This window comes from Myxine glutinosa, chromosome 6 (genome assembly GCF_964187855.1).
Source record: "Myxine glutinosa chromosome 6, kmMyxGlut1.1, whole genome shotgun sequence".
NCBI lineage: Eukaryota > Metazoa > Chordata > Myxini > Myxiniformes > Myxinidae > Myxine > Myxine glutinosa.
The window spans coordinates 12108598-12133855 of record NC_136266.1 but is presented as its reverse complement, the minus strand read 5'-3'; the positions used below and the strand labels follow the sequence as shown (position 1 = coordinate 12133855).

Below are 25258 nucleotides of genomic sequence, written 5' to 3'. Positions count from 1 at the left end.
GCGGGAGATTCCAATGATTCTGAACGGTTTGGTTTCAACAGCGTGAAGACGGGCTAGGTGTGAGGCAGGAGCACCAGACCAGAGGGGAGAGCAGTATTCCATAGAGCTGCGGATGAAAGCCTTGTATGTGGTGAGGAGCTCAGGTGTGCCAAGGAAGGACTTCGCACGACGGAGGATGCCCAGTCGGCGACTGGCTTTGGAGGCCAGATTTGAAATGTGGTTTTCCCAGGAAAGATCATGGCAAATAGTGAGACCCAAAAGCTTGAGTGACAGAACTTCTTGGAGAGGATTATTCAGAAAGTGGATGGGAGGGTTTTCCAGTCGGTCTTTTCGGAGAGACATCGTAAGAGTGTGAGATTTATCAGGATTGAAAGACATGTTCCATTTGTTTGCCCTGTCTGTGATTTTGTCCAGGTCTGCAGAGAGTGAGGAGGCTGCAGACTGCCGGTCTGAGGGATGAGGAATGGAGCGACAGAGAGTAGAGTCGTCAGCAAAGAGATAGAGAGGATTTTCAAGAGAGTCAGAGAGATCATTGATGAAGAAATACATTTCTAAACCCTTATACAGACCCTTAAACCCTTAAACAGAAATACCCTTATACATTTCCTCAATACAAATAGTCTCTTCCCTTGAAAGAAATGGTGTATTATCATCACAATACTTAACATTCATCTCTCTTATTAATCTTGTAAAGTAATTCATTTTTGGTTCTAATTTAAAAGAGTTATATATTTTTTTTTTTATTATTATTATCATTAATTAAAATTAAATCACAGAAAATACATTGTTTATATAAACCCTCATTATTAAATCCTATTCTATCACAACGGCGACAGATTTCTAAATTATCATATGGAGAGTCTGGAAATTCTAAATCTCCTTCTATCATATTTATATAGTAAATTTTTACTTAAACTAAACGCAAGTTTATTAGTTAATAAATACAATGTTTCAAAGCACAAAAGACAAATTTCAATCAATCTCTACTTCAGTGGAAGATATAGAAAAATATGTCAAAGATGTTACATTGAACAAAGATAAATATGGAAATTTTTGGGTAAAACCAGTTATGGAAAATAACATGAGCCCCTCTATTTCATTTAAAGGAAGAGCTCTAACTATACCTGGAAAGACATCCATTAAAGTAAATCTAACAAAAGTTTCTCCTCTACTCCTGGCAATTTATTCAAAGCTTGAAAAAGTGATCGACCACGATACTTTGAAAAAGAATGATAAGACCATCAACAATACTCGTGGAGAAATTTGTATTTACTTTAATAATCCGAAGGTTGTAGATCTAAGTAAAACGAATGATGTTAATATTTCTGGTGAAATGTCATTTCGTTATATGATAGTTAGAGATTATTTAAAGATAACTTTTGATATTAAAAATGTAGAGATTGAATCTGTTAATGAAAGAAAGTATATTGGTATAGATGGAAAGGTTTTTGCTGCTAATTAAACATGAGTCAATACAATAGTGAAGATTTTACGATTTCATTGTGTGATAGTGATTCATTGAGTGATCGTAGTATTTCAATGGACTCGGAAGATTTTACTATTTCATTGTGTGATAGTAATTCAGTGTGCTCGTATGATAGTAGCTTTATTGATGACTCAGATGTCTCTGATTGTGAGATTGATTCTGAATATGACCCTGGTTCCGATATGGATTGGGAGATGTAAAGGTGTTTTAGTTTAAGTAAAGTTATATATATAAAACAAGCCAAAAAGGCGTTTTATTTTAAGTAAAGTTATATATATATATAAAAAACGAGCCGAAAAAGCTCGAAAAGGTGTTTTAGTTTAAGCACAGTGATATATATAAAACACTCCGTTTTCTTACCCTATAAATATGGTCTATTGTGATACTTGCGAAAAGGAAGTAAAACATTATAGAAAACACATACTCACAGTTGAACACACTTACAACATTCTAAATCAATTATCACCACTTCCTGAGAACAAAAAACATTGTAGTCTCTGTAATAGAGATATCCTAACGAAGGGTTTCAAAGCCCATCTTAAAACAAACAAACACTTGTCAAAATTGTTTACTATTAAAAATACTGATGGTGCTTTCAAAAGACATATCAGGATTCGAATCTTTGACTTTAATCCTCCTGGTCCAAAGTCAATACTTGAAGCTGTAGAGATTATTGAGCCATCAATGAAAGTCTTCGTTGAAAAGACTCTTCTAGAATTGAATACAATCAAGTTTTACTTGGGTGTTAAAATGTTAATTTCAAAAGATAATCCATTCACTGGTGATTATTACACTGATGATGCTTCCATAAGAACTAAAACACACTTTATTTCATCCTATGATCAATTTGGACCTGCTTATGATCAACTGATCCAGCAAGAACAAGAACTTGAGCATACTATTACTGGAAGTGGTTGGAATATAGATGAGATACTATTTATTGACATTCATATTCTTAAATCAGATCCTCTAAAAGCTTCTTCTTACATTGATTTACCCAGTGTTATCAAAAATAGAAAAGCAGTTATCAATATCAAAAATAAAGACAATAAATGTTTTCTCTGGTCTATTCTAGCACACTTACATCCTCCACATTTTCATGATGAAAGAGTATCTCATTATAAAAAATATGAGAATACATTAAATATGAAAGATCTAAAGTTTCCGATGACTTTAAATGTTATTCCGAAATTTGAAAAGTTGAATAATTTATCAGTTCATGTTTATGGTCTAACAGAAACAAACAACATTCAGGTTTTAAAGCTTTCTGACAATTGTAAACAAACTCATATTAATCTTCTATATTTTAATTCAGAGGAAAATTCACATTACACATACATCAAAGATATTGCGAAGTTAATAAGACCACAAGTATGTAAAAGGACAAATAAAATATTTGTTTGTATGCGTTGTCTTAACTTTTTCCATTCACAAGAAAGATTGGATAAACACTCAAGAGTATTGTGGTGAACATAAATCAACGGTAATCAATATGCCGAAAGAAGGCTCAAAGATCAAATTCAAAGATGAAAAGAAAACAATAAAACATCCATTTGTTATATATGCTGATTTTGAAAGTATTCTAGAAAAAATTGACACGTGTCAACCAAATCCAAAGAAAAAAGATGGAACTGAAAAATCATACACAATGAAATATCAAAAACATACTCCTTGTGGTTTTTGTTATTATATCAAATCATCCGTTGGTGATGAATATAACAAGTTAGAGGTGTATGGAGGCTCAAATACCCCAGAGGAGTTTGTGAAACGACTAGAAAAAGACTGTGTTCGATTAACCAAGATAATGAGAGAAACCAATAAACCAATGTCCTTGACGAGTGAAGAGAAAAGGGAATTTAGAAAAAACAATGTCTGTCATATTTGTGAGGAGAAAATTGGTAAAGGTCTAAAGGTTAGAGATCATTGCCATCTCACTGGTAAATATAGAGGTCCGGCTCATCAAAGTTGTAATATTAATTATAAACTTCCCTCTTTCATTCCTGTCTTTCTTCATAACAATGCTAATTATGACACTCATCTATTTATAAATCAACTTTCAATCAACCCCTGGAATTATCTCAGCAATTCCAAACACGGATCAGAAATACATTTCATTCACAAAAACAATCTTTATAAAAACAGGATTTGACATAAAAAAAAAAAAAACTTATGATATAACTAATATTAGATTTCTTGACATTTAAATTCATGGCAAGTCCATTGAAAAAATTGGTTAAAAATCTTAAAGAGTTTCCATGTCTTTCCAAATATTTTTCTGATAAAGATTTACTAACACAAAAGGGAATTTACCCCTATGATTATATGGATTCATTTGAGAGATTTAATGAAACACAACTTCCTTCAAAAGAAAATTTCTACAACAAATTAAACAATAAACATATATCTGACAAAAATTATTTACATGCTCAAAATGTTTGGAAAAAATACAACATCAAGAATCTTGGTGAGTATCATGATTTGTATCTCAAAACTGATGTGCTTTTATTGGCTGATGTATTTGAGACCTTTAGATCTGTTTGTCGCACTGGTTATGGATTGGATCCTGTTCACTATTACACTGCTCCTGGATTGGCTTGGAGTGCTATGTTAAAGATGACGAATCAAGAGTTGGATCTTATAACAGATGTTGATATGCTCTTGATGATTGAGAAGGCAAAGAGAGGAGGAATTTCACAAGTCTGTTTGAAGAGATATGCTAAAGCAAATAACAAGTACATTCCAAATTATGATCCATCGGTAGAGAGCTCCTACTTGATGTATTATGATGCGAATAGCTTGTATGGGTGGGCAATGTCTCAAGCACTTCCTTATGGTGGTTTGAAATGGGTTAAAGAAAAGAATTTCAACAAAGTCTTTGAGAATCAATGTATATCTACACAAGCTGAATTAGATGAAGAAAAAGTTGGTTATTATTTTGAAGTTGATTTGAAATATCCAGAGGAACTCCATAACCTACACAAAGATCTCCCATTTGCTTGTGAAAAGGAAAGTCCAAAGAAGGAGTGGTTAAGTGATTATCAACAATCATTTAATGTAAAGGGTAAATCAACAGAGAAACTTCTTACTTCACTTTATGATAAGAAAAATTATGTTCTTCACCAGAGGAATTTGAGACAATGTCTTTCAAAGGGTCTCCGTGTTGAAAAGACACATAGGATTCTCAAGTTCAATCAGAGTCATTGGTTGAAAAAGTACATTGACTACAACACCAACATGAGAACAGATGCTACAAATGACTTTGAGAAAGACTTTTATAAGTTGATGATTAACTCTGTATTTGGAAAAACGATGGAGAATGTTAGAAAGAGGCAAAACATTCGTCTATCAACATCATGGAAACAAGCATCCAAATTAATCAACAGACCAAGCTCCTCGAGAGTAGAAGTTTTTACGAAAAACTTTTGTGCGATACATTTGATGAGAGAAAGCGTTAAGATGAACAAATCTATTTACATTGGTACCTCAATACTTGATTTATCAAAGTCCTTGATGTATGATTACTTTTACAATAACTTGAGGAAGAAATATCAAAATGATGTTAATCTACTTTATATGGATACATATAGTTTTATTTTGAAAATTAATACTGATGATGTTTATTCAGACATGAAAAAGGACATTAATATCTATGACACTAGTAATTATAGTGAAGAGAGCGAGTTGTTCTCTTCTAAAAATAAAAAGGTGATTGGAAAGTTTAAGGATGAATTAGGAGGATATGTTATGAGTGAATTTGTGGGATTGAGGTCCAAGGCTTATGCTTATAAATACATTGAAAAGACCGATAAGAAGTTAAAGGATGTTGTGATAGAGGGGAAGAGGCTTAAGGGTATAAAAGAGTCGGTGGTAAAGGCGACCATAAATTTTAATGATTATTATACATGTTTAACAACAAAGAAAGAAGAGTTTTAGAAAGATTAATGGAATAAGAAGTTATAAACATCAATTATATTCAGAAGAGGTGAATAAGAAAGCATTGGGGGCTTTTGATGATGAGAGGTTTATTTTAGAAAATGGAATTGATAGTCTCCCTTATGGTTATATAAGTGAGAAGATATATAAGTGATAAGATACTGGGGTTAGGGATTTTAACGGGCTACCGCCGCCTTTTTTATGAATATATAAATGATGGAACCAAGTATCAACCAGACTAAAGAGTGGAGGTGTAATCAACCTTGGTATATAAATGGAAAATATAACGAATGTGAAAAATATCAAATAGGTATAATTGAAAAGGCAACTGGTAAAAAAGTTCACAAAACAAATAAGAGAATTAATTTAAATACCGGTGAGTTGGGCAAAAAAGATAGAAAAAATTTTGAGTGGACGGAAAACTTTGATGGTCGTCAGGAAAATATATACTTTAATTTTAAAATGGTATGTGGCACTGGAGGTGCTCAAACAAGAACATTGAGGGAGGTTTATCATTTTATCTAAGCTCAGTTAAAATATCCTGATAAAGAACCAAACTCAAACATCTTTTTTGTTAATATATTAGATGGTGATGGAAGTGGTAAGAGAATTAAATTATTTCCCACACATAAACAAATATTTGTAGGATCATTGTTTGAGTGGTCTACTAGAGATCAATGATATTAAGAGTGAAAGGTTCATAAGGATAGAAGGATCATGGGTTCATAAGGGCAAATGTGAGGAGGCTCATAAGGGAATAGGGGAGTGGATTACTAGAGATCAATGATATTGAGAGTAAAAGGTTCATAAAGATCAGGGTGGGAGAAATAGTGTTAAGGGGAAATTAAGAAAAGTGAGGGGAGATGGGAAATTAACATGTAAGTGAATGGAGAAATGAAGGTGTCTCAGGATCAACATTTATATCCTACTTACATCCTCACTCTTCCCCTTCCACCGTAAGTGCGCATGCGCAAGATTGGTCGTCACGTCTCTTCAAAGCTGTCCCCACGCGCACGCTTTCGAAGTTAAGTAATTTTTCACAATTGTGTTTTTGTCGAATCTGTATCTTTCTTTCGGTGTATGTACCTATTGGGGTGACTTTTATAGATTTCTCGGTGTTGGTTTTTCATACCTGTGTACAGAATCGTCGTTTTTTTCGTATCGTGTATTCTGAGGCCTAGTGTAGTACTAGTAGGCTACCGTGTCAGCCCTTGGCTTGAGGCTTTTTTTTGTCTCGGCGGTTCTTCGATCGCGCTGCAAATTACTTTCGGTCTCTGTTTTTCACGGTATTTTCACCCCATACTTTCTTGTTTTAAAATCTCAAAAAAAAAAACCCCAAAAAATATTTTCCTTCTCTGTTCTTATCCGTTTGTTCGTTCTTATTTGTTCGTTCGTTCTTCGACCACGTTGTTCGTGATCACGTGATCACGTTGTTAAAAAATGTTTCATCTGTCCCCTGAAGAACTTTATTTTGTCATATTCTATAACACCTTTTTCTTCTTCTATAAAAGGATGCTTTCGACTTGCTCACCAAATCTATTCATTCCAAAAAAAAATTCCATCTCTTACAGTGCATCTTTCATTCATTCCCTAAACTCTCCAGAACTCCACACATCCTTCAGCGTCCTCAAACCTATTTTTGACTCGAATGTCTCAAAGAAACTCATTTTGCAATAAATGTTCGTTTCCCATTAATCGTACACTTTTCAAAATCCAATCTCACCCCTTCCCTCCAAATCTTCCCCATCACCCATCTCTTTCAAATCTTCCCCCTTGCCCCTCCCCCCCAAATCTTCCCCATCACCCATCCCTTTCAAATCTCCCCCCCCTGCCCCTTCCCTCCTAAACTCCCCCCACACCCCTCCCCTCCAAGACTCTCCCTCACTCCTCCCATCCTAGACTCCCCTCTCACCCCTCCTCCTCAAAGCGTCCTCCCCGCTTCTTCCCCCTTCTAACTTTCACCTCCATCTCCCCCAACCTCCTGCTTCGCTCTTCCCCCTCCGCAAATAACACCTCACTGCGCCTCACCCAATCACCATCAAACCTTTTGTCTGCCCCATTCTTCCCTTTCTCCAAGCTATTCTGTAATCACTGACACACCTTCAACAGCTGTCCCTACCTCTTCCTCCTCTTCCACATCTTACCCTACCGCTCCCCCCCACCCCCTGTTCTGTATCCGATGCTCCCCCTTCCTCTTCCTTAACAGTATGGACCTCAAACATACGGGGCCTTCGCTCAAACTTAACTGATCTCTCCATACAGGTTGCTTCTGACAAACCAGACGTGATCTGCTTAACAGAAACTTTCCTCCTTCATGATGTCTCTGATGCCTTGGTATCTCTCCCAGGTTACTCCCTCCTCCGGTATGATAGACCTGAGCCTCGTCCTGGAGGTGGGGTTGCTATCTTTCTAAAAAACTCTCTTCCTCACTCTCCCTGCACTGCCCTCTATCCACCTCACCCCCAGGAATACCTTTGGCTACGGCTTCCCCTTTGCTCCCACCTTTTGTTCATATGTGTGTTGTACCGTCCACCAAACAGTGATGACTCCATCTACATCTCGCTGTCTGAGAATATGGACCAACTTCTATCTACCCATCCCAACTCTCTCTTCCTCATATGTGGTGATTTCAACTGTCACCATGCCAGTTGGCTGGGGGTGGGTACCTCTCTCACCAGCCATGGCTCTTCAGCAAAGGACTTCTGTGACTCACTGGGACTGACACAATCTGTCAATTTCCCAACCCGGATCTCAGTCAACGGAGCATCTTCTCTTCTGGACTTGGTTATGACTAACTTCCCTGAAAATGTCTGCTGCCCTTCTTCTGCTCCAATCGGCTCTTCTGATCATGTGCTTGTTAAAGTGGACATCTCTCTGACCATTCTCAGAGAGCCTCCTCAGCGTCGACGAGTCTGGCATTTCACTCAGGCAAACTGGCACGGTCTTCAAGCAGCCATCAATCATCTGGACTGGTCTCCCATCTCTACTGCCTCTGACATCAACTCATCCTGGGAATTCTTCCAAAGTAAATTGCTCTCTCTCACGCACAGATTTATCCCCTCTCGTCTTCAGTTGTCATACCCTTCCTCCCGTCCATGGTACACGGAATCTTGTGGTGAGGCTATTGCCCAGAAACAACTTGCTTTCGTCTCCTGGAAAGCAAATCCAACGGAAGGAAATCTTATTTCCTTTAACAAAGCCCGAAACAAGTGTGTGTCCACCCTCAGGAGAGCCAGGAAACAATATCTCTCCGTTCTCAGGACCGAACTCTCTTATCTGTCTCCCTCTTCCAAATCCTGGTGACGTCTGGTCAAATCTGTTTCTGGTGTTTGTTCCCCCTCCATCCCCTCCCTCACCTCAAATGGCCACACGGCTGGCTCCGCACGTGAAAAAGCTGCATGCCTCAACTCTGTGTTTGCCTCTAAATCTTGTGTCCCAAACGCGCCCCCCTCTCTGTACCCACCGTACCCAGTCGTACCCAGCTGCTCCTGGACTCTGTGTCCTTTCCTCCTGACAAGGTGGAAAAGTTTCTGTCAACCCTCGACTCTGATTCTGCAACTGGACCTGACGGCATCAGCCCACGGGTCCTAAAATCATGTTCTTCCGCTCTTTCACTCCCTCTCTCTGTTCTCTTCACCCTCTCTTTTGCTCAAGGTCATATTCCATCTGCTTGGAAATATGCCAACATCACCGCTTTGCACAAAAAAGGTGCAAAAACAGATCCCAGCAACTACAGACCAATCAGCCTTCTCCCAATTATCAGCAAAGTCATGTAATCCATCATTGCTTCAGATATGAAATCTTTCCTCTTCTCCAATGGCTTGATCTCTGATCATCAATTTGGTTTCAGACCTGGACACTCCACTCTGGACATGCTGCTTCTGCTTTCTCAACAATGGATGGAGGTCCTCAATGCCAAACAGGAAAGTAGAGCTGTCTCCCTCGACATATCACGTGCCTTCGATATGGTCTGGCACCCCGCTCTGCTCACCAAACTCTCCCCTTTTGGTATCCATGGAAATCTCCACGCATGGCTGGCGGACTTCCTCTCTAGTCATAGTCAACGTGTGGCCCTGAATGGGTTTCTCTCATCTCCTCTTCCTGTTCAGGCTGGAGTTCCCCAAGGCAGTGTTCTGGGCCCTGTGCTTTTTCTGGTCTTCATCAATGATCTCTCTGACTCTCTTGAAAATCCTCTCCATCTCTTTGCTGACGACTCTACTCTCTGTCGCTCCATTATTCATCCCTCAGATCGGCAGCCTGCAGCCTCCTCACTCTCTGCAGACCTTGACAAAATCACAGACTGGGCAAACAAGTGGAACATGTCTTTCAATCCTGACAAATCTCACACTCTTACGATGTCTCTCCGAAAAGACCGACTGGACAACCCTCCCATCCACTTTCTGAATAATCCTCTCCAAGAAGTTCTGTCACTCAAGCTTTTGGGTCTCACTACCTGCCATGATCTTTCCTGGGAAAACCACATTTCAAATCTGGCCTCCAAAGCCAGTCGCCGACTGGGCATCCTCCGTCGTGCGAAGTCCTTCCTTGGCACACCTGAGCTCCTCACCACATACAAGGCTTTCATCCGCAGCTCAATGGAATACTGGTCTCCCCTCTGGGCTGGTGCTCCTGCCTCACACCTAGCTCGCCTTCACGCTGTTGAAACCAAAGCATTCAGAATCATTGGAATCTCCCGCGATGAAGCTAACTCCAAGGGCCTCTCACTCACTCACTCACCGCAGGCAGGTTGGTGGTCTTTCCGTCTTCGACCGACTCCTCTCTGGCCTTGCCCCCCCCAGCTCTCTCTGGGCTCTGTCCTGCAAATATTCCTACAGGTCGCACAAGATCTGACTGCAACCCTCTTATGGTTAAACTGCCAAAATCAAGACTCTCTGCTCACCTTCACTCCTTCATTCCTCTTTTCTCCCGCCTCTGGAACAAACTCCCTCACTCTCTTCAATCCCACTCCACCCTCCAAGTCTTTAAAACAGCTGTTCACCACCATCTCTTATCTTCCCCCATCCAAAACCTTGATCTTTTCTACCCCCGCTAATTTCACCCCAATTCCACTTTTTTGAAATACCAACTTCTGTCCAGGAAGTCCTTGGTGTCCTTGTGTTTTATACTTCTCCCTCCCCCCCCCCCCCCCCTTCCCATGCCTCCTCCTCCCGGGCCCTCTCCCTTCCACACATCTCCCTGCTCTCGGATGTTGTGTTTGTGTGCTTCCCCTTCTCTCCCCATCTTGTCTTCCGCTCCCTCTTTTTGGGTATTTTGTTTGTCTGGTTGATTTGTTTGTGAAGTAAATGTTAGCTCTTTCACGAGCCTCTATTCAGTATACAAAAAAAAAAAAAAAAAAAAAAAAAAAGTCCTCAACAACCCTCCTCTCCCTCTTCCAAAGTTGTCCCATCTTTACTCTCACCCTCCTCCCTCTCATAAAAGCAAACGGCCGTTCCCGCATCAAAACAGTGGAATATGTAATGTTTTCTGCTCCCCTATCATGCTATCACTGAATTCACAGAATCCCATCGACACCGTCAACTGTACGACTCACAAATTGAGAAAATAGTCGGAAATATTAGCAAACCTGCACAAACTCAACGGCAAAAGTACTGTTTGAGAGAAAAGGTAATTCCAGAGGGTTATAAAGGGTAATTCTAAAGGGTTCCTAAATTTGCAGCCATAGTTTAGACATTGTGAGTGGAGCCAGGCAAAATGTCCAACCAACTGGTGGAACTGACACACACACACACACGCACACACACACACACGCACACACACGCACACACACACACACACACGCACACACACACACACACACACACACACACACACACACACACACACACACACACACACACGCGGACGGACGGACGGACGGACGGACGGACACACACACACACACACACACACACACACACACACACACACACACACACACACACACACACACACACACACACACAAACACACAAACACACACACACACACGCGCGGACACACAGACAGACACACGCATGGCTCCTTTTATAGCACAGATAATAATAATAACAATAATTAAACAGAACGAAATCAATAGGGTAACAGCCAGAATGGCTTGGTCCTCTAAGTAAACACAGGTTTGCGTAAGTAAGCCTGGAACAACTGTGTGTCTACCCTCAGGAGAGCCAGGAAACAATATCTCTCTACTCTCAAGACTGAACTCTCAAACCTGTCTCCCTCTTCCAAATCCTGGTGGCGTCTTGTCAAATCTGTTTCTGGTGTTTGTTCCCCATCCATCCGCTCCCTTACCTCAAACGGCTACACAGCTGACTCCGCACGTGAAAAAGCTGAATGGTGTTGGTGAACTGTTTTCTGAGTTTGTAGACAGTGTGGTGAGTGTGACTAGAGTGATAGGTTGATGATTGTGAAAATGATGATTGGAAAGCTCTTGGTGAACGTCATCTCGGGATATGCTCCGCAGGTTGGTCGAAGCAATGAAGAGAAGGACAAGTTCTGGTGTGCGAAAGAGAAGCTGATGGAAAATGTGAAAGATGAGGAGGTTGTTGTGGTGGGAGGAGACCTGAATGGACATGTGGGAAGGAGTATGGATGGTTTTGAGGGAGTTCATGGGGGTTACGGATATGGTGTGAGAAATGGAGAAGGTGAAAGGATTTTGGAGTTTGCTGATGGAGCTGATTTGTTGATTTGTATAACTCAGTTCCAGAAAGAGGATAATAAGCTTGTTACATACACGTCAGGTGGGTCGACGACAACCGTTGACTACCTGATGGTGCGTAGGCGAGATAGGGGGCACCTCCGGGACACAAAGGTGATCCCGGGGGAGGAGGCTGTTTCACAGCACCACTTGGTTGTCTGCGACATAAGGGTGAAAGGTGCGAGGAGAGCTCGGCGGGTGAAGTACCAACCAAGAATGAAGGTGTGGAGGTTGAAAGAGGTGACAGTAAGGGAGGCATTAAAAGAGAGGCTGAGTAGGGTAGAGGATGATGTGGTTGAGCTTGAAAGTGGTTGGATGTCAATGAAAGCTAGTCTGTTGGGAGCCATTGGTGAGGTATGTGGATGGACAAAAGGACCACCGAGGCACTGGGAAACATGGTGGTGGGATGATGAAGTTGGAAAGAGGATTGACGAGGAGAGGAAGAAGTTCAAGGAGTGGCAGAAGGCGAAGGGTACGGGAGCAGAAACAGCAGAGCATGAAAGTTATAAGGCAGCCAGGAAGGCTGCAAAGAAAGAGGTAGCAAAGGCGCAGGACGCATGTAGGAAAATGTTCTTTTCTTGGATTTGGATTTCTTGGATTTGAAGAGGGTCAGAAAGCAGTATTCAGGATTGCAAAGCACATAGCGAAAGAGAGGTGTGATGTGATGGGGGTGAGTTGATTGAAGGATGAAGTGGGACAAATCGTTGTCGACCCAGATGGAATTAAAGGAAGATGGAAAAGATATATGGAAATGCTGTTGAATACAGAGAATGAATGGGATGGCAACATAGAGAGTAACCCAGTTTTAGGACCGGCAGAGAAGATAACTGAGAAGGAAGTTGAGGAAGCGATAACAGCAATGAAGAGTGGAAAAGCGGGAGGGTCGACGGGAGTTGTGGGAGATATGTTGAAGGCAGCAGGAAGTTGGGGTGTGAAGAGAATGACAGAGATCTGTAATCTGGTGGTGAAAGGCCGCATTCCAGTGGATTGGGAACTGAGTACCCTCGTCCCTCTATACAAGGGGAAAGGTGACCCTCTGGAGTGTGGCTCGTACCGAGCGATAAAGTTATTGGAGCATGGAATGAAGGTATTGGAAAGGGTGTTGGAGAGGAGGATAAGGAAGAAAGTGAAGATCGACGAAATGCAGTTTGGATTTATGCCAGGAAGAGGAACGACAGATGCGCTTTTCATTGTGAGGCAGTTGCAGGAGAAGTACATGGAAAAGAGGAAGAAGTTGTTTTTTGGGTTTGTTGATCTGGAGAAAGCATTCGATAGGGTTCCACGCAAAGTATTGACATGGGCATTGAGGAAGTTAGGAGTGGAGGAATGGTTGATCAGAGTAGTGATGGCAATGTACAAAAGAGCGTGCACAGCTGTAAGGACGAAGAATGGGAACAGTGGTGAGTTTGAGGTGAAGGTGGGAGTGCATCAGGGGTCGGTACTAAGTCCACTACTATTTGTAGCTGTGATGGAGGTGCTGGCTCAGAACGTAAAGGAGGGTTTACCGTGGGAGTTGTTGTATGCAGATGATCTGGTGTTGATTGCGGAAAGTATGGATGGACTGAAGGAAAAGATGAACAAGTGGAAGGAATGTATGGAGACAAAAGGTCTGAAGGTGAATATCGGAAAGACGAAGGTGATGGCAAGTGGTAAAGCATGTGGTGAGGTGGAAAGAACTGGGAAGTGGCCGTGTGCTGTGTGCAGGAAGGATGTCGGAGTGAACTCCATTCAATGTACAATGTGCGCTGAGTGGGTTCATCAAAAATGTAGTGGTCTGAGAGGGTCATTTACCAGTGTGGCAGCTACATTCAAATGTAAGGTGTGCACAGAGGGAGCTGCAGATGGAGGAAATGTTGAGTTGGATCTTGGAGACGGCGTGAAGCTGGAAGGTGTGAAAACATTTTGCTACCTCGGAGACATGCTGAATGGAGAAGGTGGATCAGACTCGGCAACGGTTGCTCGAGTGAGATGTGCATGGAAGAAGTTTCGGGAACTGAGTGGCGTGCTGATGAGGAGGAGAGTGTCGCTGAAGCTGAAGGGAAAGGTGTATGCTGCATGTGTGAGAAGTGTTATGATTTATGGGAGCGAGACATGGGTAATGAACGTAGAGCAGCAACGAAGGCTGGAAAGGGTGGAAATGCGAATGGTTCGATGGATGTGCGGAGTATCGTTGAGAGAGAGGAAGACAAATGATGAATTGCGAAAGATGATGGGAATATTGCCTGTGATTGATGCTGTAAAGAGGAACAGGTTGAGATGGTTTGGTCATGTGTTGAGGAAGGATGAAAGTGACTGGTTGAGAAGAGTGATGGAAATTAATGTAGAAGGAAGTAGAGGACGGGGAAGACCGAGAAAGACTTGGCTAAAGATGGTGGAAGAAGAAATGCGGGCAAGGGGGTTAACAAGGAGAGATGCAGAAAATAGGGCAAAATGGAGAAGATTGTCATGGGGACCGCAAGGCTAACCCCCGCTCTAGCAGGGAAAATGGCCTTAAAATGCATGTTGTTGTTGTTGTTGTCTCAAGACTGAACTCTCAAACCTGTCTCCCTCTTCCAAATGCTGGTGGCATCTTGTCAAATCTGTTTCTGGTGTTTGTTCCCCATCCATCCGCTCCTTTACCTCAAACGGCTCCACAGCTGACTCCGCACGTGAAAAAGCTGAATGCCTCAACTCTGTGTTTGCCTCAAAAATCTTGTGTCCCAAACCCATCCCTCTCTGTACCCACCGTACCCAGTCATACCCAGCTTCTCCTGGACTCTGTGTCCTTTCCTCCTGACAAGGTGGAGAAGTTTCTGTCAATCCTCAACTCTGATTCTGCAACTGCACCAGACGGCATCAGCCGACGGGTCCTAAAATCCTGCTCTGCCGCTCTTTTACACCCTCTCTCTGTTCTCTTCACCCTCTCTTTTGCTCAAGGTCATCTGCCTTCAGCTTGGAAATCAGCCAACATTACCGTTTTACACAAAAAAGATGCAAAAACAGATCCTTTCAATGACAGACCAATCAACCTGTTCCCAATCATCAGCCAAGTCATGGAATCCATCATTGCTTCGGATATTAAATCCTTCCTCTTCTCCAATGGCTTGATCTCTGATCATCAATTTGGATTCAGACCAGGACACTCCACTCTGGACATGCAGCTTCTGCTGTCTCAACAATGGATGGAGGTCCTCAATGCCAAACAGGAAATTAGAGCTGTCTCCCTTGACATATCACGTGCCTTCAATACGGTCTGGCACCCCGCTCTGCTCACCAAACTTTCCTCCTATGGTATCCATGGAAGTCTCCACGCATGGCTTGCGGACTTCCTCTCTGGTCGTCGTCAACGTGTGGCCATGAATGGATTTCTCTCATCGCCCCTTCCTGTTCAGGCTGGAGTTCGCCAAGGCAGTGTTCTGGGCCCTGTGCTTTTTCTGGTCTTCATCAATGATCTCTCCGACTCTCTGGAAAACCTCTATCTCTTTGCTGATGACTCCATTCTCTGCTGCTCCATACCTCATCCCTTTTAGATCGGCAGTCTGCAGCCTCCTCACTCTCTGCAGACCTGGACAAAATCACAGACTGGTCAAACAGGTGGAACATGTCTTTTCAATCCTGACAAATCTCACACTCTCACAATGTCTCTTTGAAAAGACTGTCTGGACAACCCTCCCATCTACTTTCTTAACAATCCTCTCCAAGAAGTTCTGTCACTCAATCGCTTGGGTCTCACAATCTGCCATGATCTTTCCTGGGAAAAACACATTTCCAAGCTGGCCACCAAAGCCAGTTGCCGACTGGGCATCCTCCATCGTGCGAAGTCCTTCCTTGGCACACCTGAGCTCCTCACCACATACAAGGCTTTCATCCGCAGCTCAATTGAATACTGTTCTGCCCTCTGGGCTGGTGCTCCTGCCTCACACCTAGCTCGGCTTCACGCTGTAGAAATCAAAGCTTTCAGAATCATTGGAATCTCCCACGATGAAGATAACTCTGAGGGCCTTTCACTCACTCACCGCAGGCAGGTTGGTGGTCTTTCTGTCTTCTACCGACGCCACTCTGGCATCGCCGCCCCAGCCCTGTTTGTGCTCTGTCCCCCAAATACTCCGACAGGTCGCACAAGATCTGCCTGCAACCCTCTTCTGGTGAAACTACCAAAATCAAGACTCTCTGCTCACCTTCACTCCTTCATTCCTCTTTACTCCCACCTCTGGATCAAACTCCCTCACTCTCCTCAATCCCACTCATCCCTCCAGGTCTTTAAAACAGCTGTTCACCCCCATCTCTTATCTTCCCCATCCAAAACCTTGATCTTTTCTACCCCTGTTAATTCACTCCAGATCGACTTTTCTGAAATACCGACTTCTTTCCTGGAAGTCTGAGCTCTGTCCATGTTTTTTTTACCTATCCCACCCCCACCCCTCTTCCCTCTTCCCCCAAGCCCTCTCCCTCCCACAGATCTTCTGATGTCCCTGCTCTCAAATCTTGTACTTGTGTGCTTCCCCCTCTATCCCCATCTTGTGTCCCGCTCCCTTTATTTCATGTTATGTGTCCGTTTGTTTTTTGTCATTAATGTTAGCTCTTACACAAGCCTCGATGTTGTATACAAAATAATAATAATAATAAATAAATAAACACAATGGAAAGCTGGGTAAAAAAAAAAGTCGATATTTTGTCAAATTAAGTGTGAACACGATAATAGCTACAATTTGACATTTGTTGGAGAGAAGGGAGTTCAATATTGAAAGGGGGGTATAAATGACATTTCTACAGCAAAGAAAACAAGACCAAAAGTCTAACAGCGGCACAGCCGGGCTTGTAAAATATTGTAAACCACAAACACAATTGATTAGCTTTTCAAACCGTCACTAATGCTGTTGATAACATTATACAAAGAAATTTGGAGGAATCTCGACATCCATGAGGTAAGTTTTACTTACAGAACTGAGGTAAGATCTACTGTAATCAATATACCCCACAAGGGTTGGAGGTGTGCTCATGCACCAGGCAGCTAGCTAGCACTTGCCAAGCCAGCCAGCATTCCTTAACGGTTTTGAAGAGTGCTTGCTCGAATGTTTAAACCAAATGGCGATCCCTCCACAAGAAAGTTGGTAAATGAACACACCCAAAGTTTTTGAGACCCGACCATAGATCGACTGTAATCTATATACCCCAAAGATGAATGGCCCTTCCTGCCACTTCAGTAGTGAGCAGGTATACAGTACTTGTAAATTCAAATGTCGGTCCGTGCAGTCAGCCGTCGTAATGACATAATGGACGTAATGACGTAACAGACACAAAACTGCCGCTACTTTAATATGTAGAACATGATATATTCTAAATTCCAGTACGTTTTCAGTCACTACGAAGGGATTAGTGTTTTGATTAGATTTACTATAATATTAACGTTACGTGATCATTATTTCGAAAATGATATTACTATCAAAAAACCGAGGTGAATTCCTTACTTCCTCGGTTATTAATATTAGTGCCGAACACCACTCATCATTGATCATGAACCATACACTGCTTCAATCCATCAACCTTCCATTCATGACATTGGGATGAAAGTATTATGGTTATATTTACTATATTATGATTATTATTATTACGAAAATGATGCGACTGAAACGATACACTACTGTATTAAGAAAACGGGGCTTAATTTGTCCGAAGCGGTCCAAAGACGAGTCATAATGCCTAAGGCCTATACTTACCGTATTGTTGGAAGAGACGTAATGCCGATGCTTTCGATATTTGATGGTCATTTTAACAATCGGTTTGTTTGTGTTTCACACTTAATGAAAAACGTAAAGGTAGAGCATGGTGATTGTGATATGACAGGTTCGATGATATGTTCAGAATGAACGGCATATAAATCGAAATGGCGGAGTGTGGAGAGTCAGCCACGTACGCCGTAATGACATCAGACATCATCACATCACCCTGTCATGTGACCAGATCCTCAGCTCTGATTGGTATACGTTTGAGGGGACATACATACATACGGAGGGACAAACACTGTTCTAGACGGCTCCGCACGATGGGCTACGCCGTAAAAAGTCAGTTCGGATATACAGAAAGGCAGTACCAGTGGCTGCTATCTGCCCGCCAGAAGCAGCCATCATGAGGGGCGTGCGCCCAAAGTGGTCAGCACTGTCCACGTTTGCCCCCTGGCTTAGTAGCAGCTGCAGGCATTCCACATGATCGGCGAAAGCTGCCGCATGCAGGGGCGTCCTGAGAGAGGAAAACGAGATCCATGGTCCCTCAGCTGAACATTCAAACCGATTGTAATTCTCGAGACAAAATGCAGTGACAACAATATCGTTCAGTAACAGATATCCATGATAAAGTAATTAGTACATGCTGTGACATTCCAATAAGGACCATTTTAAATTGAGGTGCTCATGGCGATTTGGGACAACAATATAATTTCCAAAGATAAGCAAAGAAATGATGGATTATAAAAGTCCACCAAGCAGTAATTGCCTGGTATAAAATGGCCTCAACTCGTATAAATAAACAAATATTGCTCCACATTACTGAAAGCAGTGAAGGAGATGAAAATGGAGAAGCAAGATAAGGAGAAGGATAAGACGAGGAAGACAAGGATGATAAGACAAGGAAGAAAAGGAGGTGAGTGAGAAGGAAGCAATGGAGAGTGGTCGGCCGATATCTGGCATTTTGAGGTTATCGGCATCGTCCGATGATGTTGCCAATATTAAAAAAGAATCCTTCTTGTGATGCGAGTCGGCTTGATGACCAAAGGGTTGCTTTTTTGATGACAAAAGACCACGAATCGAAGGATTTTCATAACTGAAAATGTCTTTCAATCCTGACAAATCTCACACTCTCACTTTGTCTCTCCGAAAAGACCATCTGGACAACCTTCCCATCTACTTTCTGAACAATCCTCTTGAATAAGTTCTGTCACTCAAGCTTTTGGGTCTCACTATCTGCCATGATCTTTCCTGGGAAAATCACATTTCCAAGCTGGCCTCCAAAGCCAGTCGCCGACTGGGCATCCTCCGTCATGCAAACTCCTTTCTGGGCTCCCCACATACAAAGCTTTCATCCGCAGCTCAATGGAGTACTGATCTCCCCTCGGGGCCGGTGCTCCTGCCTCACACCTAGCTCGGCTTCATGCGGTTGAAACCAAAGCATCAAGAATCATCGGAATCTCCCGCGACGAAGCCGATTCTGAAGGCCTTTCTCTCTGTCACCGCAGGCAGGTTGGTGGGCATTCTGTCTTCTACCAACTCCTCTCCGGCCTAACTCCCCCAGCTATGTCTATGCCCTGTTGCCCAAATATTCCTGCAGGACACACAAGATCTCCCAGCAACCCTCTTCTGGTAAAACTGCCAAAATAAAGACTCCCTGCTCACTTTCACTCTTTCATTCCTCTTTTCTCCCGCCTCTGGAACAAACTCCCACACTCTCTTCAATCCCACTCCTCCCTCCAGGTCTTTAAAACAACTGTTCACCACCACCTCCTATCTTCCCCCATCCAAAACCTTGATCTTTTCTACCCCTGTTAAAACACCCTACATCCGCCTCTTTCAATCGCCAAATTCTTTCCTGAAATTCCTAGTCGTGTTCATTTGCTTTATACCATGTACCCCGCCCCCCTCCCCCAGCTCGACCCCTCCCACAGATCTACCGACGTCCCTGGTCTCTACTGTTGTTGTGCTTGTGTGCTTCCCTCTCTCTCCCCCTCTTGTCTCCCCACTCCCTTCATTGTATGTTTTGTGTGTCTGTGCATGTTTTCATGTTCAATGTGTTAGTTCTTACATGAGCCTGGATTTTTTATTCAAAAAATAAAATAAAAATGTCAGCACAACCTTTGCTCCCCACGACGTCCAGCACAACCTTTTCTCCCCACAGCAGTTAGCATAATATTTTGTTAGCACAACCATTAACCTATAATTTGCTATTGAGACTCAAGAAGATTTGACCCTGAAAGGAAGTGGTTTCAGAAAGGGATTACATTGAACAAAGGCAGCTCTGAATAAGCGTTCAAAATAATAGCGTTCATCATTTCACTTTATTTTCCTTTACTGGACCAGGAATAATGTTATTTTTGAATAAAAGGTGTAGAATAGTACAATTCCATCATATGGTGTTGTTGGGGAAAATAGAAGGGAGGGAGGCAGAGGGATCTGTTTGGCTTCGACATCACTCTGAAAAATGTACTTTATCAGAACCAGACTCCAGTGTGAGCAAATTTCCCCATTGTACAGACCCGTTGTATCGGTGTAACCTCAAACGACCAGCATGCCTTACCTGCCCTTGGCATCAGGACAATTAACAATCTTAGCACCAAAGGCGTCGACGAGCATCTCAGCACAGGTTTCATTGTCATTGAGGCTGCAAGGCGAAACAGAGCAGGTTTCAACATTATTAGTTTGGCTGCTTTTACAAATCTTCTCCGATGCAAGTAGTGATAAAAATTCTACTTGCACGTATCCTAATCCAAAACAATGTCGGTAATGTCTCAGATGCAAAACAAACTAGAAAAAGCAATCAGAGATTGCAGACCCTCGCTCAGACTTGTTTTGTGTGGTGTATTTTGTGTGGCAAATAAATGGAAGGATGTATACTGAAACGCAAAAGAAACTTACCACCTTTGAAACCTTTAAATATCAACAATAACACTGCGTGTAGTAAATGTGTGAACTTATTTGTGGACAATAGTGTCCTCACAGTCAGACAAAACGGTCACGGATGGTCACTTGAACCTTCAATGCTCACTTCATAGCACAGCTGTTGAACAACCGTTTTGACTGTCAGTGATTAGCCAAGGGGTACGGGATGATTTTAATGAGCTGCACGTGATGTCTTGATATTGGCTTTAAAAAGGCCAGTGCAAAATGGGCATTTCAATCAACATGCCACGATTGTCAAGGGATCAACGGCAGCGTGCCCTGGGCATGCTGCAAGGCGGACTGAGCTACCGTGAGGTGGCACATCGCCTTGGCTGTTCACACCAGAAGATATCAGCCCTGGTGGACAGAGACACCCTCCACAACTCTGCAGATGACAGACCTCGATCAGGGAGGCCAAGAGTCACCACTGCAAGGCAGGACAGGCAGATGGTCCGAAGTCACCTGCGGGATCGATTCCGGCCAGCATCCCGCACTGCGGCAGAAATTCCGGGGCGTGCAAACCCACGGATCTCCAATGATACTGCACGAAGACGACTGCATGACTATGGTCTGACTGCCAGAAGACCATACAGAGGCCCCGTGATGACGGCTGCCCATCGCCGCAACCGACAGAGATGGTGCCAGCAGCATCAGCGGTGGACCTTGGCGCAGTGAAACGAGGTCGCTTTCAGCGATGAGTCACGGTTCTGCGTGGACAGTCCTGATGGGCGTGAGCATGTCTGGAGAAGAACTGGCGAGCGATATGCCGATTGTTGCATGCGTCAAGCCAACAGGTGGGGTGGCCCAAGTGTGATGGTGTGGGCCGCCATATCAGGCCGGTACAGGACGCCACTGGTGGTTGTGGATGGGAATCTTAACGCCCAGCGGTATGTGGATAACATCCTGCGACCTCATCTGCTGCCATTCCTGCTAGACCACCCAGAACTGAGAACCTTTCAGCATGACAACGCTCGTCCCCATGCTGCTCGCTTTACCACTGCATTTCTCCAAGGCGAGAACATCAACACCATGCAGTGGCCTGCGCTCTCCCCTGACCTGAATCCCATAGAGCACCTGTGGGATGAGCTTGGGAGACGCGTAGTTGGCAGGGCCAGGACACGGGCAGAGCTGCTTCAGACATTGAGGACTGAGTGGGACAGAATCCAGCAGCAATCCATCCAAAGACTGGTAGGCAGTATACGCCGACGATGCACTGCCTGTATCCAAAACAATGGTGGCCACACACGCTGTTGAAAGGGGACTGACATTGCACCCTGTGCTGTTCTGTACTGTAGAACAAACTGATGAGATGGTGTATCTTGGTCAAAAACTTGACATGTCATCAATAAAATGCCAATGTTTCAATTAGCAATTGTTGGTTTGAGTTGTGGAGGGTGTCTCTGTCCACCAGGGCCGATATCGTTAGGTGTGAACAGCCAAGGCGACGTGCCACCTCACGGTAGCTCAGTCCGCCTTGCAGCATGCCCAGGGCACGCTGCCGTTGATCCCTTGACAATCGTGGCATGTTGATTGAAATGCCCATTTTGCACTGGCCTTTTTAAAGCCAATATCAAGACATCACGTGCAGCTCATTAAAATCATCCCGTACCCCTTGGCTAATCACTGACAGTCAAAACGGCTGTTCAACAGCTGTGCTATGAAGTGGCCTTTGAAGGTTCAAGTGACCATCCGTGACCGTTTTGTCTGACAGTGAGGACACTATTGTCCACAAATAAGTTCACACATTTACTACACGCAGTGTTATTGTTGATATTTAAAGGTTTCAAAGGTGGTTAGTTTCTTTTGCGTTTCAGTATATTAAACAACAAAGATGTCGTGCATAGCACGATACTGTACTTGCAAAATTCATAAAACAAATTTGACCTAAAAAAGAACTGGTGTTTGAACTCGATGACCAAATATGCAAATCCTCTTCAATTAAAGTCAATCAGATGAAAATTGATGATTTTACAAATCTGGCCCATGTTGACCTTTTGACATTTAGACCTCAAAAATAATTGGTGGTTGAATTCAGTGACCTGATATGAAAATCCTGTTCAAATTGCAGGTCAATCGGATGAAAATTGAGGATTTTAGAAATTCAACAAAGTTGTCGACCTTTGGCCTATGTTCACCTTTTGAACTCAAAATAAATAGGCTTCTTCCTTATGACCAACTCCACCATTTGGTGAAGTTTCATGAAGATAGGTTTAAAATTGTGACCTGAAGACGATTATAGGCGAGCGGCTGGACAAACAAAAACTAACCGAACCGATCAACATAATTGGCAACATTTATTTGTGCCAAGTAACAAACAGACAAGGAAAATAACACATGCGACCAAGCAATATACGTGAAAAATCTTCGATATTCGCAAGTCATGAAAGGTCTAAATGGTCTAATTGTAAATGTGCAATGGTCAAAATCTTAAAAGTTGTAAAGTTAAAATGGTCTGAAGGTCAAAAGGTGTAAAGGCTGAAAGGTCTGAAAAGGCCTGAAAAGGTCTAAATGGGTCAAAATGGTTGCATTGATGAAAAGTGTCTGAATGGTCTTAAAAGGATGTAATTTAAGGTCTCAAGGTTTGAATTGTTTGAAGAGGTCTAAAGGGTCTTAAAATATCTAAAAAGGGTCCAAAGGTCAAAGGTTATGATGGGTCTATAGGGTATTAAAAGGTCAAAGGTGTGAAGATCTAAAGGTCAAAATAATATAAGGGATTCCAAGGATCTTCAGGGTTCTAAAGGGTCGAAGGATTGAAAGGATCTAAGAGGATCTTCGAAGTCTCAAAAAAGGTATAATGGATTCTACAGGGTATTGAGGCTATTTATGGGTCTGTAGGGGTCTAAATGATCTCAGGGGTCTTAGTGGGTCTAAAGTGGGGGTATAAAAGGGCATAAAGGGGATCTTGGAGATATTAAAGGGTCTTATGGTTCCAAAGGATCTTACAGTTCTAAAGGGTCTTGGGGGTCCCAATAGGTATAATATAAGTGTTACAAACAAAGGCTCCAAAGTGTCTTAAGGGTTTCATGGGTCTTAAGAGTTTTAGGAGACTTAAGGGTCTTGGAGTTCTAAGGAGTCAAATGTAATTAATGCACATACTCATGTTCTGTGGGGACAAACAAACAAATGGACCCAAATGCAATACTCTATCCTCTAGCGAGGGTAACAAACATCATCGGACAATGCATTCAAATACGGGAATGATATTAACAATCCTGGAGCACTAGGATGAAATCACTCCAGCTCTATCGAGTTCCTTCAGGTATCTAATAATTATTACATCTTGCCTTGCAAAACTGGCTTGGCATCCCGACCGCGCATACATTGGTGTTGAGAATGAATTAGAGCTCGAGAATGAATCTCGAGTAGCGAGGGTTTGCACAATTTCCACAGAATACATTTATCAGGCCATTCGAGTTGGTTGATAATTTCAGAGACAAATGACTACAGAGAGCTAGGTGTTCATCCAAAGCAGATATTTTGAGGGCATCATGATTATTATGATCCCAAAGTGATACCTGTGTTTGGGAATAGCAATCCTAAGTTTTAGGCAGAGGATGATCCATGCAATGTTATGATAAACCTCTTATGGGATTGAAGACGTGTTGAATTTGGCATACAATTCCCTTGTCATTATGTACGTATCTGCTCGAAACTGTGTGCACACCTTTGATTTCGAAAAAAAGGTGTGATATCAAACCATTCATTATGTGCCAAAGCAAAGCATACGATTATTCAAAACAGCATTGCGGAACGTGTGCTGTTTATGCAAAACAGTACAGTGTTTTGGAACATTTCACTTCACGAGAAGATTGGAGTTGTGCCGTTCAGAGTGAATTCCTCAAATTCACCGCTTGGTGCAAAAATCCTCTTTCCTTATCCAGGTGAGGCCATCTTTCTTGTATTGATATATACACAAAGAATTAAGTTAAGCACCCCCCCGTTTTTTTACAACCTCGCACATTACAAGTTTGTTGTCGTCAAAACAGTGTAATATACCCATGATATTGCTATATTTTCTGGAGAAGTGATATTATGGTCACATAAAAACATAACAATCATGCCGTTTTCAATATTTTATTCTGAATAATTTAAGGTGAAATTTTTTGGGAATTTTAGGCATATTTTCACCTCAATTTAAGTATGGAGCTATAGGTCCATCACGGACAGTGTGGATGACGTTTATGTTTTCTAACGTACAGTCATTGTTCTGAGAAGACCTCTAGCGATCTTTGCGTCAATAACGTGTGTAGGACCCACGTGATCGGATCACTGACTCAACCCTACGTCTCATAGACCCTGTAAGCCGTCGTATGCGTTGCTGTGGCAGGTTGTTCCATTCCCGATGTAATGCACGTTCCAATTCATCCAGATTGGCTATTGGAGGGACCATCTTCGCAATTTGTCGTCCCAACATGTCCCAAACGTGCTCGAGGGGGTTCAGGTCAGGACTGTACGCAGGCCAGGGGATGGTTGTCACAGCACCTTGCTCCATCCGATCACGTGGGTCCTACACACGTTATT

At 42.7% G+C, this 25258-nt stretch overlaps 1 protein-coding gene across 2 annotated transcripts in view; it reads right to left on the bottom strand.

The window, feature by feature from the left end:
- LOC137429591 (serine/threonine-protein phosphatase 6 regulatory ankyrin repeat subunit C) overlaps positions 1–25258 on the bottom strand; it is a 237591-nt gene that overhangs the window by 24989 nt on the left and 187344 nt on the right. For both annotated transcript variants that reach the window (XM_078779599.1, XM_078779598.1), the window contains exons 23-24: positions 20376–20459; positions 18184–18329 (exon numbers count right to left, since the gene is read on the bottom strand). In XM_078779599.1, the coding sequence (XP_078635725.1) occupies positions 18184–18329; positions 20376–20459 (230 nt within the window). The remainder of the gene's footprint in view (positions 1–18183; positions 18330–20375; positions 20460–25258) is intronic.